Source organism: Eubalaena glacialis, chromosome 8 (assembly GCF_028564815.1).
Source record: "Eubalaena glacialis isolate mEubGla1 chromosome 8, mEubGla1.1.hap2.+ XY, whole genome shotgun sequence".
NCBI lineage: Eukaryota > Metazoa > Chordata > Mammalia > Artiodactyla > Balaenidae > Eubalaena > Eubalaena glacialis.
The window spans coordinates 81,062,060-81,082,890 of NC_083723.1; the positions used below are offsets into that span (position 1 = coordinate 81,062,060).

Sequence of the window (20,831 nt, forward strand, 5' to 3'; positions counted from 1 at the left end):
CTGATAAATTACATTTTTGTATACAATTACCTGCTTTCCTCCATGCCCAAGCCTGAAAGTCTGTCTTTAAAACAGGATATAAGAGAGTTATTATTATTTAAGATACTAAAGGGCCCAAGAAAAAGGAATGACAATGGGTGGGAAATAGTCAAGTAGGTAAGTATCCGTGGTGATGGGCGGGGCAAAAATGGAACTCGTGAAAAGAGAAATGAGTTGGGGCTTCATTCACTCACAGAATCGGCTGTGTCTTTGTCCATAACTGTAACATTTCAGAGAATGCCACTCCTTTTCTAATGCCAGTCTTTCCCTGGTATGTCAAGAAACATCAGCATTGAGATTCAGGAATCCTATTATATGATGTTACTACCTAGGTACTCACAAGTAGAATTTCATCTTTAAAATTGTCGACAGAATTTTAGTCCTATCTAGTCTTCCAAGAAAGCCATAACATGAACAATGCCAGTAACAATTATGAAACTAAATTGTCCTTATAAGAATTTTTAAAAATCAATTTTGCCCGTTTATATTCATTATGAATAATTTCCATATAAATGATCTGCCTTTATTCAGTCTAAAAATGTGTCTGTATCTCCTTTATTTTTTGGTTGAGAAATTTGCAGTTCTTGAAAGGTGGTTAGGTAGAACTGTTTGAAGGCATGTTGGTATGTGCTGATGCTTTTTAATTATAATTCTCTCTTTTTATATTTGGCAGTGTATCAGTTACAGCAAGAGGCCCCCCGTCCCAAGAGGATCATTTGTCCTGGGGAGGTCAGTACTCAGCTATTTCCAATGCACCTCGTTAAATATGATGAATGGTCAGCACTATGTTGATATTGGAGCACCTTAAGATTTCCTGGGAGTTGATTTCTTTTAATGTTTGTTAAAGTGTCACCAAGTTTAACATCTAAATAATCTATATGTTGAAATCAGGTATTATTTGAAAAACACTAACTTGGAATCAGAAGTCTTACATTTTTCACTACTACAGAGGCAAATTAAGCATCCTTTGTAAACTCTCCAAAATGTGTGTTCTGGTTGTTTTCTTTGTTCCTGCAGTTTTGATACTTTTATCACTTTTTTATTATGAAATGCTTCCAAAAGAGAAAATGCAGAGAATGATAAATATCTGGATACTCTCAACACCCATATTTAGCAAACCTTTACATTTTGTCATATTAAAAAAAATCCCTACGAGAAAAGTGACTGGGTTTTTATTCTTGGAGATAAGCTTAAAAATATATTGACTCATAAAAATGCTTACCAGGCACAGAACTTTGCCTAGCCCTCCTTCACTCATCAGTTCTCTTATCATCTGGGATGCCAGCAAGATTTGAAAGGCAGGACTAAGGCTCTGTTTTCTATTTTTATGCTGACTAGGTGCTTTAATAGCCAGACCAATATCCTTCAAACAAAGGTCCATGGGTCCTTGATTATTTTTGTTTTTATGACTTTGATTAAATACAGAATAGCAGATTTCTTTTAAAGTGTCACATCTGCCTTATCAGAGGGAAAGGCTCTAATTCCAACAATCTTGAGATTTTTCCTTGAACATCAGTACTTTCTGGCAGACTGACTGGATCTGGTTTTGAATCTGTCTCAAAGACTTAGGTACATATGTACCCACACCCAGAGCCAACTTACCACTGTTTAATAAGTGTTTCTACGTGAAATTTTACTTCTGTTGAAGGGCACTGAAGTTCATCAGATAATCTGAATTTTAATAGAGTGGACATTCTCATCCCAGAAATATAGCCTGAGAAGAGAAAATATTTGATCTGTAAGGAAAAATCCAGGATGAGGTCAAATCTTTATTTGGTGGTATGATCTTGTTCTGTCACTAACCGTGCTGACTTGTCTTTTGGTTATTAAATAATATCCAAGTAAGAGAAATATAGGATAAATACAAAAATTTTAATGAGATGCTTTAATTAGGGTATTTTGGGTGAGAAATAAGAAACAAGTTGTTAAAAATTCTTTCAGTCCTACTTTACGTTTAGTATTTTGCCATCAGGAAAAATATAACCATGTGTAGGGAGTTAAAGGAGTTTAAATGTCTCCATGAAAAGAATGTTTGTAAAATTAAAATACAACTAAAGTCTCTTCCTAGGGGTATTAATAAAAAGTCTACTGGTAAGGTCGGGCACTAGAACTTGAAACCCAAGGGGATATAGTAAATATTCATTTGTTCATTTATTTTATATATATATAATATATAGATAGAGAGACTGCTCTGTTCTGACTTAGATCTAGGTGTTGGGAATACAGCAAAGAACTTGGCTATTGGTGCTTTGAGTGTCATATTAATTGTATGTAATTAAAGATATATTTAAGATGTTATCTATGGGTGGGTATAAAAGAGAGAGAGAGAGAAAGAAACAGAGAAAGAAAGAGAGAGAGAAATGGAAAGAAAGAAAGAGAGAGAGAGCGAGAGAGAGAGAAAGAGTCCGAGCACCTCTTTGTTTCTCAAAATCCTTGGAACCATGTCCGTTGTCCTCTAAGCCAGGTGGAATGTTAGCAGCGGAGATGGGTAGATTCAGATTAGCTTCATGAAGCCTCTTCACAGGGTTCCCCTGAAACTCTTCAGACATCCTATGGGCTGAGGGTCCACAGCCTATCTCTTTAATATCACACTTGTATCAGAAGGAAGTGCCCCAGAGGCCTTAGCAAAGCAGAGCTGTGAGCCACAAGCCACCACCATCTGCTATGACTAAAGGATATGGCATGTGTACAGCTTTTTTCTTCCTTCTTTCCAGTCTTTTAAACCAAGCTTTTCACATTTTGACCTTTATCAATCTGATTCATTAATAAGTTATGCCTGGTGGATGCTGGATTCCTAGGTAACTTGCCTCTAGGAATTCCATATCTCATTTCTGCCAGGAAACCTAACACGCAATGGACATTCATCAACTCCATTTCCTGAGCAGGCAGCGTGGGGCCCATCCAGCCAGGCAGATGTCAGGTGATAAAAGGGCCGAGTGTGCTGGAGGAACAGGTGCTGCCGAGGCGAGCGCCAGCCAGGGTAGCTTCAGGGCCCTTTGTCCTCCTGTGCAAATAATTCCTGCCCACACTGCTCGGCCTCCCAGGACTTGGCCTCCTTCTAGTGAAGGAGTGGTCGCTGGTGAAACCACTCCTGCTGCAGAGGGTGTTTTAGCAAACGGCTCCGTGCCTTATAGCACGCCTGCGTGCTCGGGGATATGCCTAATGAAGAAGCCTTTCAGTTTGAGTGTGTGGCCAGAAAGACTGAAGTTTTATTAACACATTTACATAAAGCCATAAAGGCTATTTCTTTTGAACAATGAGTTATGATTTTTTCTGTGTCTTTGCCATCGTATCCCTCAGCTAGCTATTGAGTCCTCGCTTTATTGTACACACGGCCTTGCTGCCCTCCTTCTTAGTCTCCAGCCCCTCTCCTGTCAGCCACCTTGTCCCTGGCAAGCCTGCCCGGCTGTATTGCTCCAGCACACTCCATCTCTTGTTTCTCTGATGACTAATAACCTCCCAGGCTATGGGCCTCTCTCAGTTTCGGGTCCTCCCACTGAAAGTGATAAATCCCACATTAGAGCACCAAGTGAGTCCGCAGTTACAGTCATGGAACACTGTCGTTCAAGTGTACAGACACAGGCCAACCTGACTTGAATGCTTGGTGGCTCTCAACGGATACCAACCGCCTAATGGACTTTGTTGGAGAACTAGGCAATCGAGGGTACAGACTGATTCAGCAGGTGAAATCCAGTGAGCTTTGCAAACCCAGGAAGGGAAGCCCGGCTGCAGAGTCAGCTGGACTTGTTTTGAATCCTTGTTCTACCACTTTCCAGCTACCTGACTTAGAACCAAGCACTTACTCTCTCAGGGGGATTAAGGTCTACCCCCAGGGCAAACAGCTACTGTGCAGGGTGTTGTAAGTGGGATCTATGTGTCAAGGGTCTAGAATGGTGCCTGGCACATCAGAGGTAATCAGTGTTGATGACTCATGGCAGATTCAGAAATCTGTGGAGAGCAAGTTCTGAGACAGTCATTAGGGACAGAGTCACAGCAATGACAGTATTCTCTGGATGTGAGGGCCAAAAAGGCAGTGATCAAGAACAAAGCAAGATGCCTGGGTCAGGGATTAAGCTGCCATGTAAAAAGATACTGAGGATGAGGAACAGAAGGTACAAGTGGCTGAACAACGGCTCTGGCGCCAGTTAAGCCAGGGAGGGTCAGTTACTGAAATAATAGTCCATGGCTTTCTTGAGATTCATCGTGGTACATTAATATTTATTGAGCAGCCACGGCACCTGGCACTCTTCTCTACCAGCATTTCCCGAGGGCTCCATGCCATGAGATTCAGAACATCTCCCGGTATGCAAAATTCTCACTTGCCCTTTCTGTCAATTATCAATCAGTCGTCACATAAGCAGTTATTAATCACCAAATGTGTGCCTGGGTGGTCTGCTAGGAATTGTGCAGACTATCGACTCCTAAATTTGCATCTCTAGCTAAGACCTCTCCCCTGGGCTACAAACACCTCGCTCCATCTGTCTACTTGACCTTTTCAGGGAGATGTCCCACTGGCCATCTCTAGCCTAATGCTCAAAGGAGAACTGGACCCCACTCCATTAAATGGCACCTAACTTCAGAAACCTGCATGCTTGTCACTCCTACCCTCACCCTTTTCTCTTAGCAAGGTTCATTTACCTCCAAATATATCTTGCATTTGTCACTCTTCTCTGCCTCCAGGACTACCATGGGGTTGGGCCCATCATCGTTTCTTACCTGGATTGTTGCTGCTCAGCAGCCTCCAGCCTCATCTCCCTGCTTCCACTCCTGGCACTCGCCCTGACACACACACACTCACACACACACACACACGCACACCCCATTCTTCAAACAGGAGCCCAAACCATCATTGTTAGATATAAATCCAACTGCTTCAGCAGCTTCCCATTGCTCTTAAAATAAAAGCAAGACCTCGGGCTTCCCTGGTGGCACAGTGGTTGAGAATCTGCCTGCCAATGCAGGGGACACGGGTTCGAGCCCTGGTCTGGGAAGATCCCACATGCGGTGGAGCAACTAAGCCCGTGCGCCGCAACTACTGAGCCTGCGCTCCTAGAGCCCGTGAGCCACAGCTACTGAGCCCACGTGCCACAACTACTGAAGCCCGTGCACCCAGTGCCGGTGCTCCGCAACAAGAGAAGCCACCGCAACGAGAAGCCTGCACACCGCAACAAAGAGTAGCCCCCGCTCGCCGCACCTAGAGAAAGCCTGCATGCAGCAGCGACGACCCAACGCAGCCAAAAATAAAAACAAACAAATTAATTAATTTAGAAATAAATAAAAGAAAAAAAAAAAAAGCAAGACCTCTTGCCATGCCTGTGAGCCATGGTGTGGCTCCTGCCTTCCTCACTGCCCTGTCTGTACCATTCTTCTCGGAGTGCACTGCCTTGCAGCCCCACTAGCTCCTGCTCCTATTCATCAAACAGATCATACTGCTGCTACCACAGGGCCTTTGCATTTGCCCTTTGCCTGGAATTCTTGTCCTTGAGTTCTCTGCCTGTCCAAGTTTCAGATCAAATTTCACCTAATAAAGCCCTCCTTGAACCCCCTAAAAATTAGCACCTACAGACCTTCTCTCTCGTTTCACCCTGTTTATTTTGTTTATAGGACTTAATACACTCTCTAGTATACTTTTGATCATATTTAACTGTTTACTTGTTGCTTGTACATCTCTCTTCAGGAGAATACAAGCTCCAGAGACATCACCAGTCTTAATCATAAGTACTTCCCTAGCATTAAGCCCAGGGCCAAGCAGCAGTGGGCAATCAGTAAATATATGGTAAAAATGATGAAAAAAAGGATAGAGACTGCTAACATAAGGAATTTAGAATTCTCAAACTATTACTAATAGCATATCAGATTTACTCAATGCTGTTATTAGGGGAGAGAGTTGAACTTTTTGGCTGTTGTTAAGGTTCTTACGTAAACATGGACTAATACTTTTTCCTGGAACGTTCTAACTTTCTTTTTGGCCTTTCCAAAAGGCCAAACGTCAAGATTTACTTGCAAGGTCCCCAAGAATTACCTGAAGAATACAAAATATGCAGAAATTCTTTTATGACTATAAATGATTTGGTGTCATTTGTCATTCTTTTTTGAAATTGTTGTAGTGAATATGGGATTAAAAAAAGCAATTTCAAAGCAGGGAAATAAATTACATACTATTATTTCAAATTGTTCCCCATTTTATGCGGCTTTACTTCCCCTCTCCCTTACCACAGAGTATTTTGGAAATTTTTTTTAATGCAGAAGTGAATTGTAGAACTGAAGTTTCTAGCATTTATGATCAGAACCTTTTTATTTTCTTGATTGTCAGAGGTTAAGCCAAGTACAGATGACAGTGAACTATCTTAAGTTGCCGTAGTACCTTATTTTACCTCCTAGTGAATTGTATTCACTTTTTAAATATTACCGTAAGTGCCCCTTCCCCCTTTTTTATGCATTTTCTCTAGCTTTTGGTGTTCCTAAATATCTACCCATTTCATCCCTTCTACCTTTATTTGTAAAAACTGTCCTTTTAAGCCTATAAGGGCATTTCATTTTATCATTAGACTTTTAAATTTTCATTCACCATACCTAGATTTCACGTCTTAGAGTCTTGTAGCTTTAGGCGTTTATCTTGTCTTAGACATGTCTGGAAGATCTTAACAAACCATACTGATTGGCTGTATCATTCTCAACTAACTCAGTACATTTCAAATCACAGATTTAAAGTAAACTCAGAGGTGGTTTTCTAATATTCTGCCATCCTCCCCCCTTTTCTTCTTCTATTCATTGAAAATAAATGTTTTTTGAAAACTCTACTGATTCAAGACACCTAGACAATATGTCTTTAACGTAATGAGATTGATTCTATAAGCCACAAACAAAAATCAATCCCATTACCTTTTAATTGGCTTTATGTGTAGTAATCAGAAGGCTATTTCTTCCCTGGTCAGAAATATTTCTCTTCTTTTCATCCTAGACTTTCTCCACTGGTCTCTTTTCTCCCCTTACTATTGATACAACCTAGAATAAAAGGCTTTTCCCATCATTATTACCCCCAGGCTTTCATCTCACTTCCTAATGCAGTCAGGCGTTTTTGCTGATGTGATTTCATCCTGAGCTAGACTTACTTTGCTTGTAGACCCACTGTTGTAAAGGGGGAAAACCTTCTCATAAAACTAATGTTAGAAAAAATTGTTAGACACATAAGTTTTATTTTTTTTCTAAAGATAAAACCAAGTTTTCTGCTTCTTTAAATAAAAAGCTGATTTTTTTTATTAACAAGTGAGGCCATCTACCAAAATACATAACCTTCCAAAAATTTTACTCTCTTTGGAATATTCTGAATTTCTTCTAATGTAACTCAGACTTTGCACGTTTGCACCTAGAAAATATTTATTCATTTCCAAGGTGATATCGTGAGCAGTGGATAAGGGCTCTTGCGGACAAGCTGCTATAGAATTCAGATGCTCAGAGGCTCCAAGCCGAGAGGACAGATGGCTAAACTGGAGAGGGCCACCAAGGAACAGCATATGTATATATAAGTTGAGTGAAAGTTGAGGCAAAAGTAGAAGGTTTTTTTCCTTAAAACAGAATATGGAAAATGAGGGAGAATTAACAGTGATTGATAAGTAAAATTTCTTTCTTTTTTTTGAAATGTGCATCTTTTTTTTTAAATTTTCACATGAATTAGTATTTTATTTTATTTTATTTTGAGTTTTTGAATTTTGTTTTATGTATTTTTTTATACAACAGGTTCTTATTAGTCATCGAGTTTACACACATCAGTGTATACATGTCAATCGCAATCTCCCAATTCATCACACCACCATCCCCACCCCCCCGCCGCTTTCCCCCCTTGGTGACCATACGTTTGTTCTCTACATCTGTGTCTCTATTTCTGCCCTGCAAACCGGTTCATCTGTACCATTTTTCTAGGTTCCACACATATGCGTTAATATACGATATTTGTTTTTCTCTTTCTGACCTACTTCACTCTGTATGACAGTCTCTAGATTCATCCACGTCTCTACAAATGACCCAATTTCATTCCTTTTTATGGCTGAGTAATATTCCACTGTATATATGTACCACATCTTCTTTATCCAGTCGTCTGTCGATGGGCATTTAGGTTGCTTCCATGACCTGGCTATTGTAAATAGTGCTGCAATGAACATTGGGGTGCATGTGTCTTTTTGAATTATGGTTGTCTCTGGGTATATGCCCAGTAGTGGGATTGCTGGGTCATATGGTAATTCTATTTTTAGTTTTTTAAGGAACCTCCATATTGTTCTCCATAGTGGCTGTATCAATTTACATTCCCACCAACAGGGCAAGAGGGTTCCCTTTTCTCCACACCCTCTCCAGCATTTGTTGTTTGTAGATTTTCTGATGATGCCCATTCTAACTGGTGTGAGGTGATACCTCATTGTAGTTTTGATTTGCATTTCTCTAATAATTAGTGATGTTGAACAGCTTTTCATGTGCTTCTTGGCCATCTGTATGTCTTCTTTGGAGAAATGTCTATTTAAGTCTTCTGTCCATTTTTGGATTGGGTTGTTTGTTTTTTTAATATTGAGCTGCATGAGCTGTTTATATATTTTGGAGATTAATCCTTTGTCCGTTGATTCATTTGCAAATATTTTCTCCCATTCTGAGGGTTGTCTTTTCGTCTTGTTTGTAGTTTCCTTTGCTTTGCAAAAGCTTTGAAGTTTAATTAGGTCCCATTTGTTTATTTTTGTTTTTATTTCCATTACTCTAGGAGGTGGATCAAAAAAGATCTTGCTGTGATTTATATCAAAGAGTGTTCTTCCTATGTTTTCCTCTAAGAGTTTTATACTGTCTGGTCTTACATTTAGGTCTCTAATCCATTTTGAGTTTATTTTAGTGTAAGGTGTTAGGGAGTGTTCTAATTTCATTCTTTTACATGTAGCTGTCCAGTTTTCCCAGCACCACTTATTGAAGACACTGTCTTTTCTCCATTGTATATCCTTGCCTCCTTTGTCAAAGATTAGTTGACCATAGGTGCGTGGGTTTATCTCTGGGCTTTTTATCCTATTCCATTGATCTATATTTCTGTTTTTGTGCCAGTACCATGTCGTCTTGATTACTGTAGCTTTGTAGTATAGTCTGAAGTCAGGGAGTCTGATTCCTCCAGCTCTGTTTTTTTCCCTCAAGACTGCTTTGGCTATTCGGGGTCTTTTGTGTCTCCATACAAATTTTAAGATTTTTTGTTCTAGTGCTGTAAAAAATGCCATTGGTAATTTGATAGGGATTGCATTGAATCTGTAGATTGCTTTGGGTAGTATAGTCATTTTCACAATGTTGATTCTTCCAATCCAAGAACATGGTACATTTCTCCATCTGTTGGTATCATCTTTAATTTCTTTCAACAGTGTCTTATAGTTTTCTGCATACAGGTCTTTTGTTTCCCTAGGTAGGTTTAGTCCTAGGTATTTTATTCTTTTTGTTGCAATGTTAAATGGGAGTGTTTCCTTAATTTCTCTTTCAAATTTTTCATCATTAGTGTATAGGTATGCAAGAGATTTCTGTGCATTAATTTTGTATCCTGCAACTTTACTAAATTCATTGATTAGCTCTACTAGTTTTCTGGTGGCATCTTTAGGATTCTCTATGTATAGTATCATGTCATTGGCGAACAGTGACAGTTTTACTTCTTCTTTTCAAATTTGTATTCCTTTTATTTCTTTTTCTTCTCTGATTGCCGTGGCTAGGACTTCCAAAACTATGTTGAATAATAGTGGTGAGAGTGGACATCCTTGTCTTGTTCCTGATCTTAGAGGAAATGGTTTCAGTTTTTCACCATTGAGAACGGTATTTGCTGTGGGTTTGTCATATATGGCCTTTATTATGTTGAGGTAGGTTCCCTCTGTGCCCACTTTCTGGAGAGTTTTTATCATAAATGGGTGTTGAATTTTGTCAAAAGCTTTTTCTGCATCTATTGAGATGATCATATGGTTTTTATTCTTCAGTCTGTTAATATGATGTATCACATTGATTGATTTGCGTATATTGAAGAATCCTTGCATCCCTGGGATAAATCCCACTTGATCATGGTGTATGATCCTTTTAATGTGTTGCTGGATTCTGTTTGCTAGTATTTTGTTGAGGATTTTTGCATCTATATTCATCAGTGATATTGGTCTGTAATTTTCTTTTTTTTGTAGTATCTTTGTCTGGTTTTGGTATCAGGGTGATGGTGGCCTCATAGGATGAGTTTGGGAGTGTTCCTTCCTCTGCAGTTTTTTGGAAGAGTTTGAGAAGGATGGGTGTTAGCTCTTCTCTAAATGTTTGATACAATTCACCTGTGAAGCCATCTGGTCCTGGACTTTTGTTTGTTGGAAGATTTTTAATCACAGTTTCAATTTCATTACTTGTGATTGGTCTGTTCATATTTTCTGTTTCTTCCTGGTTCAGTCTTGGAAGCTTATACCTTTCTAAGAATTTGTCCATTTCTTCCAGGTTGTCCATTTTATTGGCATAGAGTTGCTTGTAGTAGTCTCTCAGGATGCTTTATATTTCTGTGGTGTCTGTTGTAACTTCTTTTTCATTCCTAATTTTATTGGTTTGAGTCCTCTCCCTCTTTTTCTTGATGAGTCTGGCTAATGGTTTATCCATTTTGTTTATCTTCTCAAAGAACCAGCTTTTAGTTTTATTGATCTTTGCTATTGTTTTCTTTGTTTCTATTTCATTTATTTCTGCTCTGATCTTTATTATTTCTTTCCTTCTACTAACTTTGGGTTTTGTTTGTTCTTCTTTCTCTAGTTCCTTTAGGTGTAAGGTTAGATTGTTTATTTGAGATGTTTCTTGTTTCTTGAGGTAGGCTTGTATTACTATAAACTTCCCTCTTAGAACTGCTTTTGCTGCATCCCATAGGCTTTGGATCGTCGTGTTTTCATTGTCATTTGTCTCTAGGTATTTTTTGATTTCCTCTGTGATTTCTTCATTGATCTCTTGGTTATTTAGTAACGTATTGTTTAGCCTCCATGTGTTTGTGTTTTTTACGTTTTTTTCCCTGTAATTGATTTCTAATCTCATAGCGTTGTGGTCAGAAAAGATGCTTGATATAATTTCAATTTTCTTAAATTTACTGAGGCTTGATTTGTGACCCAATATATGATCTATCCTGGAGAATGTTCCATGCATACTTGAGAAGAAAGTGTAATCTGCTGTTTTTGGATGGAATGTCCTATAAATATCAATTAAATCTATCTGGTCTGTTGTGTCATTTAAAGCTTGTGTTTCCTTATTAATTTTCTGTTTGGATGATCTGTCCATTGGTGTAAGTGAGGTGTTAAAGTCCCCCACTATTATTGTGTTACTGTCCATTTCCTCTTTTATAGCTATTAGCAGTTGCCTTATGTATTGAGGTGCTCCTATGTTGGGTGCATATATATTTATAATTGTTATATCTTCTTGTTGGATTGATCCCTTGATCATTATGTAGTGTCCTTCCTTGTCTCTTGTAACCTTCTTTATTTTAAAGTCTATTTTATCTGATATGAGTATTGCTACTCCAGCTTTCTTTTGATTTCCATTTGCATGGAATATCTTTTTCCATCCCCTCACTTTCAGTCTGAATGTGTCCCTATGCCTGAAGTGGGTCTCTTGTAGACAGCGTATATATGGGTCTTGTTTTTGTATCCATTCAGCAAGCCTGTGTCTTTTGGTTGGAGCATTTAATTCATTTACATTTAAGGTAATTATCGATATGTGTGTTCCTATTACCATTTTCTTAATTGTTTTGGGGTTTTTTTGGTAGGTCCTTTTCTTCTCTGTGTTTCCCACTTAGAGAAGTTCCTTTAGCATTTGTTGTAGAGCTGGTTTGGTGGTGCTGAATTCTCTTAGCTTTTGCTTGTCTGTAAAGCTTTTGATTTCTCCATCAAATCTGAATGAGATTCTTGCCGGGTAAAGTAATCTTGGTTGTAGGTTCTTCCCTTTCATCACTTTAAGTATATCATGCCACTCCCTTCTGGCTTGTAGAGTTTCTGCTGAGAAGTCAGCTGTTAACCTTATGGGAATTCCCTTGTATGTTATTTGTCGTTTTTCCCCTGCTGCTTTCAATAATTTTTCTTTGTCTTTAATTTTTGCCAATTTGATTACTATGTGTCTTGGCGTGTTTCTCCTTGGGTTTATCCTGTATGGGACTCTGTGCTTCCTGGACTTGGGTGGCTATTTCCTTTCCCATATTAGGGAAGTTTTCGACTATAATCTCTTCAAATATTTTCTCAGGTCCTTTGTCTCTCTCTTATCCTTCTGCGACCCCTCTAATGCGAATGTTGTTGCATTTAATGTTGTCCCAGAGGTCTCTTAGGCTGTCTTCATTTCTTTTCATTCTTTTTTCTTTATTCTGTTCCACAGCAGTGAATTCCACCATTCTGTCTTCCAGGTCACTTATCCGTTCTTCTGCCTCAGTTACTCTGCTATTGATTCCTTCTAGTGTATTTTTCATTTCAGTTATTGTATTGTTCATCTCTGTTTGTTTGTTCTTTAATTCTTCTAGATCTTTGTTAAACATTTCTTGCATCTTCTCGATCTTTGCCTCCATTCTTTTTCCAAGGTCCTGGATCATCTTCACTATCATTATTCTGAATTCTTTTTCTGGAAGATTGCCTATCTCCACTTCATTTAGTTGTTTTTCTGGGGTTTTATTTTGTTCCTTCATCTGGTGCATAGCCCTCTGCCTTTTCATCTTATCTATCTTTCTGTGAATGTGTTTTTTGTTCCACAGGCTGCAGGATTGTAGTTCTTCTTGCTTCTGCTGTCTGCCCTCTGAGAAGTAAAATTTCTTAAGAAGCTACTACTAGAGATGAAGTACTACATTGCGTAGTTAGTTGTTTTAGAAAAAAAAAAGAATAACCGACAGCATCATGGATTACAGCACACACTCTGTTATCCTTACTTAGTCTGTGACAGCCATAACCCAAGATACCATTGCTCACAGATCGGGGGAGGGAGAGGGTTGGTCCAGACTGAGGGCACAGAGGTTATGAGGAGGTGCTGGCTTTTGTAGGGCCAACCTTACCCAAACAGAAAGCAAAGGTCTCCACACCAGTTGCTATCTAGAACAACCCACAGTATGTCTGCTCTGTGACTCAGAGGTCAGGTCCAACAAAATTTCAGGTGTGGCCAGGATCCTCTGAGAAAGGGAACAGGTACATAGCACTGTGTGCACTAGTGAGGTTTAAAAGACATGCTTCACATTTGACTCATCTCGTTAAACATTAACTGAGAAATAATGCTGGTGGGGGCAGGTTACACTTTGCCCCGAGCAAGCCATGTTTCCTAGGGTAGCGTGGCCTGGCTAATCAAGCAGTGAGACGTTTGAAAAATAATGTGGATGGCACAGTCTCAGACCATCCCGATTTGACTATGGCTGCTCTAAGGGATATTACCTAATTATTTACTGCTGTCAGTCTTTCCATAGTAATCCACACATATGGATCACTTACGGCGCCCTGAGCACTGGGTTAAGAGTTTCACATATGTTATTTCTCATAACAGTGCCATGGCAATTGTTATCTGTCTCGTTTTACAAGAGGAAATGAGACAAATAGCACAGGAAGGGCAGAGCCAGATTCAGACTCAGATAGTCCAAATCCAGGACTGGCCTTCTAACCCAGTGATTCTGAAAGTGTGGTCCTAAGACCAGCAGCAGCGGCATCACCAGGGAACCTATCAGAAATGCAGATTTTCTGGCCCACCCCAGACCTACGAATCACAGACTCGGAGTTGGGGCCCGGCAATCTGGGTTTTAACAAACCCTGCAGGTCATTCTGATGTTCGCTCAAGTGGGAGGACCACTGCTGGAGCCATTGTTCTCACTTCCTCTACTTTCTTTTTTTTTTAAATTGAAGTATAGTTGATTTACAATGCTGTGTTAGTTTCTGGTGTACAACAAAGTGATTCAATTTTATATATATATATATGCATGTATACTATATATATACTCTTTTTCAGAGTCTTTTCCATTATAGGTTATTACAACATACTGAATATAGTTCCCTGTGCTATACGGTAAATCCTTTTTGTTTATCTATTTTATATATAGTAGTATATCTCTGTTAATCCCAAACTCCTAATTTATTCCTCCTCCCCTTTCACCTTAGGTAACCATAGTTTTTTTTTCTATTTCTGTGAGTCAGTTTCTGTTTTGTAAATAAGTTCATTTGTATCATTTTTTTAGATTCCACCTATAAATGGTATCATATGGTATTTGTTTGTATCTTTCTGACTTATTTGGCTTCCTAGAGTATGATAATCTCTAGATCCATCCATGTTACTTCAAATGGCATTCATTCTTTTTTATGGCTGAGTAGTATTCTATTGTGTATATATACCACATCTTCTTTATCCATTCATCTGTCAATGGATATTTGGGTTGCTTCGACGTGTTGGCTGTTGTAAATAGTGCTGCCAGGAACATTGGGGTGAGTGTATCTTTTCGAATGAAATGGTCTCTCTACTTTCTGTTTCATGCTGCTTTCCCTATGCCCTGGACTAGGAGAATCAAGATGCTTTGTCTCCTGATGATACTTACTGTTTGCCCAGCACTGTGCTAGATTTTTCATGAACTTCAAAGTCAATGCCAAGTTACCCCATAGCCGCCTTTTTTTCTAGATGTACTTCCTCCTAGATGTTATTTTCCACCCTTTAAAAGTATTTTGCCTTTGCCTTTCTTCTTTGCTACATCTAGCTTTCCCACACCCTCGTATGTTGCAGAGGCCCAATATGAATCTTTGTAGGGGAATGGTCAGTGCTTAATTTAACCTGGTTTTCTACGCCCACCACCGCCCTCCCACCCTTCTTAGTCTTATGTTTGCAGGACTAATTAACAAAAATATTCAAATTCAGTTCTAATCAGGTGATTCATACTCATGTTTGTCCATATTTGGTATATATTCTTATGAACTCCAGCTCTTTTTGATGTTTTCCTTACCTTGTGACTGTGCAGAAATCCTGGCTAAATCTATTTACTCTTGCTTTTTTTTTTTTTTTTTTTTTTGGCTGCATTGGGTTTCCGTTGCTGTGCGTGGGCCTTTCTCTAGTTGTGGCGAGTGGGAGCCACTCCTCGCCGCAGTGTGCGGGCCTCTCACTGCAGTGGCCCCTCCCGTTGCAGAGCATGGGCTCTAGGTTCACGGGCTTCAGCAGCTGCAGCCGGCGGGCTCAGTTGCTGTGGCTCGCAGGCTTAGTTGCTCCGCGGCATGTGGGATCCCCCCAGACCAGGGATCAAACCTGTGTCCCCTGCATTGGCAGGCAGATTCCCAACCACTGCGCTACCAGGGAAGTCCCTTTATTCTTGGTTTTAATGGACCTTTGCATTAATAAAAATACCAAATCCATTATCATTATGTCAGGAATACTGTGAATTATATTTCTATTTTCCAAGTGCTAGTCACTTCACTCAGTGGATCATCTCTGTGCTCGATGAGTAGCTCTCAATTCAGGATTGAAGGCGATTAATTTACCAATAAAAGCCAGTCCAGTGCTGGTGTAGTCCTGACCTTGCCTCCTTGCCTCAGTCTACCACTCCTTTTGCCTTCCCCAGGTTGACTGGTGCCATTGGTAATCAGTCACCTTTGGCTCTGTCCTCTGACAAACCACAGTCTTGGCATTAGCTCTCAGTACACCGTATCTCCCTGTCTTGTTGGACAGAATAGCAAGCTTTGCTTTCACGATAGTATCTCTTTCTTCCTCCTTATTTACATGGCCAGTGTCATCTCCCCATCTACTGTGGGAGGAAATTAAATAGCCTTGGCACAGCCCAACAAAGGCATATTGGATGCCATCAAGCACTTTGTGTCTTCCTAGGTAATTACGCATCGATCGTTTGATGAATTGTTCTTGTATCTCCAGGGGTATTTCTACCACGTCTGTAATTACACTTTTCTGGTTGTCCCTTTGCTCTGCTGTGATCCTCCAAGTTCCATGACTTCTCAAAGACCATGCTTAATGACGCTCCAGCAGCACCTTTCAATTCAAGGATACAGATCAGATCCCTCAGGGTTTCAGTATTCTCCGTCGTTTAACAATATAATTCAACCATTTGCTGTCTTAGTTCATTTTGATTTTGTAAGTTGGCATCAGTATGCCATAGAGTAAAAATGAATGATTCTCTCCTTTCTGCGCAGTAAGAGACAAAAGGGCATGAACACAAATAGATGATTTGACCCAGCATTAAATAAAAAGGCCTTTTGAGGCACTGGCAAAAGCTCAGAGTTTTGAGCTAACTATAAGATGTCCTGAAACCGATGTTTAAGAATGGACTCTAATGTTTGTCTAGCATAGCCATTGGCAAACTATAATCTGCCAGCTTTTTTTGTAAATAAAGTTTTATTAGAACACAGCAATGCTCATTCCTTTACGTGTTGTCTACGGCTGCTTTTTTGCTCCCATGTGGAGTACTTGAGACAGATTGTATGGTCCTCAAAGCATTTACTATCTAACCCTTGACAGAAAAAGTCTCCTGACCCCTAGTCTTGCACTTGAAGTAACTTTGAAGAGTGAGTTAATACATGTACGGCACTCAGAACAGTGCCTGGCATTTATCTATGGGAAGTATTGGTCTTTAATTTCTACCACTTCCCAAGCACTTGTGTAAATGTTAGCCAAAAAGGGAATTTTAGACCTGTAACGTAGGATGAATTTGATCCCAAGCCATTATAAGGAACATTTTGACCTTCATATTTAACACATGTAAATTGATGAAAGAAGCCAAGGCAGTTACAACAAGAAGTTGTAAAAAAAAAAAAAAAAGTTGTTCTTTCACCTGCTTTCTCACGGCCACTTCCTCCCCATCAAGAAATGGTAGCCTGTTAGAAGAGGTAGCCCAGTGCTCCATAAGCAGGAAATTGAAGAGGTATGTGGAATCTCTTTATTTGGTAACACCACCTGAACATGCAAACTAAGCTCACTTTCTTTAATTTCAGGAACAGAGCTGGTGTTACCTTCCTGTTAAAAGTCTATATGTTACTGAATTCTGATTAATGATTTGCCTGCTGAAGCATCTGGGGGAAAGAGTGCCACGTCTGTAACTTACTATGAAATACAGCCCCCTGCAAATTTGGATTAGTGGATGGATAGAGGGATGAAGAAATAGATATGCCATAGAGCAAGTATATATAGTACCTTATAGAATCTAGGTGGTGCCTATATGGGTGTTTGCTGTAAAAGTCTTTCAATATTTCTGCCTGTGTGAAAATTTTCATAATAAAATGTCAAGAAGAAAAACAAAGAACGTTTGTGCAAGAAAAGCAATGGCAGGGCATGCTCCGGCCCAGGGAACAAAAATGAAAGGTAGGAGGGTGTCTCAGTGTCAGAGCTGCTGCAAACACCATAAGCTCAAGAATTTTTAATGTGGAATAATTTGTCAGAAAAAGAATTTGAAAGCAAGGACAAACATTAATAAGGTACTTTTATTCTTATTTATTACCATGTTGGGAATTGTTTGGGGGAAATGCCTGTTTCAGAAATGCTAAATTAAGTAATTTTTTTAAATAATAGAGAACAGGCTTCTGGATTTTATGGCATCATCACCATGTAGCAAAATGAATATGGGACCTGAAATCAACTAGGTTTCAACCCTGAATCTTCTGCTAACCATGTGTAGGACTGGGAGAAAATTAATTTATCACTCTGAACTGCAGCTTTCTCATCTATGAAAAGGAGGCAAAGATACATAGTCCACCCTCCTGGTAGAAGAATAAATATAAAAGCATTCTGAAAGCCATGAAGATGTCACCAGACAATGAGTTCTCAATGGGGGCAGTATTATGCCCAAGGAGGGGCGATTGGTTCTAGAGGGGGCTCATAAAAAAATTTTACTATTTCAATGTATAAAGCACAGATATACATATAGAACATAAACAGGTATACAATCTATCCGTAGTATTGAAATTTCACTGGGAAGAGATGATTAGGGAAGAAAAACACGTGTAAAAAAGGAAGGTTATAATGCAAACAATGTTGAGAACATTTTGCTGGATAATCTTTAATTCCTACCATCTCCTAAGTTCTGTCCCCTTTTTCTATAGGTAGCTTAATTTGATCCATCAGTTCGAGCACATAAATTTGAATTCTTACATTGAATACTTACATTTGAATCTTATATTTCTAGGAGGAGGGAGAAAAAAAAAAACTTCTGGGGAGAAGAATGAGAATGATGGACATTGTCTTTTCCAAAGCACATATAGTACCACTTAACCCAAATACCATTAAGCTTTGAAGGAAGGAATTTGCTAACAAGAATGAGGAATTAAATGAGCGTACTCACCCATTCTTTTTCCTGCTAGAAATTTAACAGTAGCATTAGTTTTTCCTTGATTTGATTCGATTCTATTGGGTACTTCAAGCTCTTTGAGCCTAAGTGGTACGTGGAGAATTTAAAGAGAGTTCCAAGGAGAATAATGAAGATGAATTGAGGTTTGGAAAATAGGATCTATTGGAAAAGATTAAAAGAACAAGGATTATTTAGTGTGAGGAAGAACAGGCAATCAGGTGGCACAGAGATGGCTTCTAATAGTGGAAACCTCCTATGGAGAATATTCTCAGGTTCGTATCTGTACTGAAGACCAAAGGAAGGGAAAAAGTGTATTTTGAAGCAAGAGAGATGTGAGATTAGGTATTAAGATAAAATAACTGTCCATGGTTAAATCCTAGACTTTGACTCTCCTTTATGGGATTTTTTTCAAAATAAGGTGCCTGTCTGTAGGACGTATCAGGAGGAGGAACAGGTGAACCCATCACGTTTGCTTCTCCTGCCCTGGTCAGAGGCCGGCCAGCCAGCCTGGCCAATGAGGCCTCCATGGGCTTTGGCTTGATGGAAGGAAAGTCATTTTTCCTGGAGCTGTGGCTTCAGGATGCCAGAGGATGAGTACCAAGCCCTAGCCAAGAGATCACAGCCAGAGCAATACACCCAGCTGGGTTGTCCATACAAGCAGTGCCAGAGGTGGGTGTTGGGTGTCAACACATGGAGCCAAGGAATCAGTGCCAGAGAAGACGTAGCAAGGAAGAGTGGGTCAAAGTGAGCTGCTGGGAAGATGATGTGGACCAGCTGCCGAGGAGAGTAATGCCCATGGCTAGGCTTTTAGGTGCTGTTGGAAGGCTACTGTGAGAGTGGATCAAAATCCATGTAGAAGTCCTAGGAAGTTGTTCATTCTTTCCATGTTTGGAAACTGCTGCCCAAAATCATGGTTTCCACTCCTCCGTATGTGTCAGAATCCCCTGTGGAGCTTTGTAAACAGCCACCCTGGCTCCAGCCTTAGAGATTGGGATTTAATGGGAATATCACTTAGGATTCTTTTGTGAGCAACAGAAACCAAATCTGGCTAAATTTAGGGGGGGAAAAAAAAGATTGGGAAGAGGGAGTAGTGAGGAGAGTGGTTGGAAAGATATGAAGAAAGTCTCTGAACAGAAAAAAAAAAATGCTGAACAGGGGGCTTTGGGAAGGATCTGTGAATCAGGACATCTCCAGGGATCCAGGAAATAGGATGGCTGCACCTCTGAGCAGTAGAGTGTGTGGTTAGGAGCCCAGGCTCTGGGATATTATAGCCTGCTTTTATACCCTGCTTCTCTGTGCTTCAGTTTGCCCTTTGGAAATGGGTGTGATAGATTTTACCTGTGGGCTAGTCATGAGGATTGAATGGGTCAACATACGTCAAGAAAGTGCTTAGAACAATTCTTGGCACATAGTGAGTTCTTAATGACTATTAGCAATTATTTTTGTTGTTGCTATTAGGCTCTGCCATGCATGTGAATCAGCTCTAACCATTTCTCTTAATAGTTTTTCCTCAACTTGCAAATTCCAGGGTCAGAGCATCTGAGCAGCTTTTGTTGGTTCACATGTTCACCCCTTGGCCCGAGAATGTGCAGGAACTTGATTAGCAGAATCACTGACTACCAGTCGTGGTTGTTCCCTGTGGGCTTCATTCTTCACTCTTTGGAGATTCAGAAAACTGGGAGGGGAGCAAGTTTTGTCCTATGGTGTAGAAGCATAAAGGACCAAGGTGTGAGCCAGCAGTACTGCCTATCTTGCCATGCAGGCCCCTTTTGAAATTTCAGTGAGCCCAGGAAGGGAATGTAGGGCCATTAGCAGAGCTGTCTTTCAAATAATGTATTACTTCCATTGAAGCTGAGCTGTGTATAACATATGCTGTTGGTTGCCAGGACAACAGAGGTGAAAAGACAGGAGCCCTTTCCGTAAGGAGCTCACATCCTGAGGCTATAAAGGCCAACAATCCCAATCCTAATAAGATCATGGCCCTAACTGAGGCCTTTATAAAGTTCATAGAGAGGCTAGGAAACCATACCTAAACTGGTGTGAGTTGGCCAGGAGAGATTTTCCTACCATAGTAGCATCTTGCCTCTTAGTTTTAAGATCAGTGAGATTTTGCCAGGTTAGGGGATAGACAGGTTAGAGAGCAAGTATTAGAATTCCAGGCAGAGGAAATATCACAACCAAAGAATGGCCAAAGTCTATGAACAACCAAGGTGTGAAACTACAAGGCATTCTGTATTAGGAACTTAAAGAATTGGGGAACGAGGATGTGGTGGAGCAAGAGTGTGTGTGCTAAAGACTGTTGACTGAAAAAAACGCACAACCTAAAAATTGAGAATTATGTTTTATTTGGCAGACAAACTGAGGACTTAAGCCCGGGAGACAGCCTCTCAGATGGCTCTGAGGGACTGCTCTGAAGAAGTAAGGGAGGAGCCAGAATATATAGGAGTTTTCGCAAAAAAAGAAAAAAAAAAAAAGCAGGTAGTTGGAACATCAAAAGATTACTAATTAAAGA

At 39.9% G+C, this 20,831-nt stretch overlaps 1 protein-coding gene across 4 annotated transcripts in view; it reads left to right on the forward strand.

Moving 5' to 3' along the window:
• The window catches only part of CHN2 (chimerin 2), a 323,464-nt gene that overhangs the window by 166,226 nt on the left and 136,407 nt on the right, over positions 1–20,831 (forward strand). For all 4 annotated transcript variants that reach the window (XM_061198631.1, XM_061198629.1, XM_061198628.1 and 1 more), the window contains one exon: positions 713–768. In XM_061198631.1, coding sequence (XP_061054614.1) covers positions 713–768 — 56 coding nt within the window. The remainder of the gene's footprint in view (positions 1–712; positions 769–20,831) is intronic.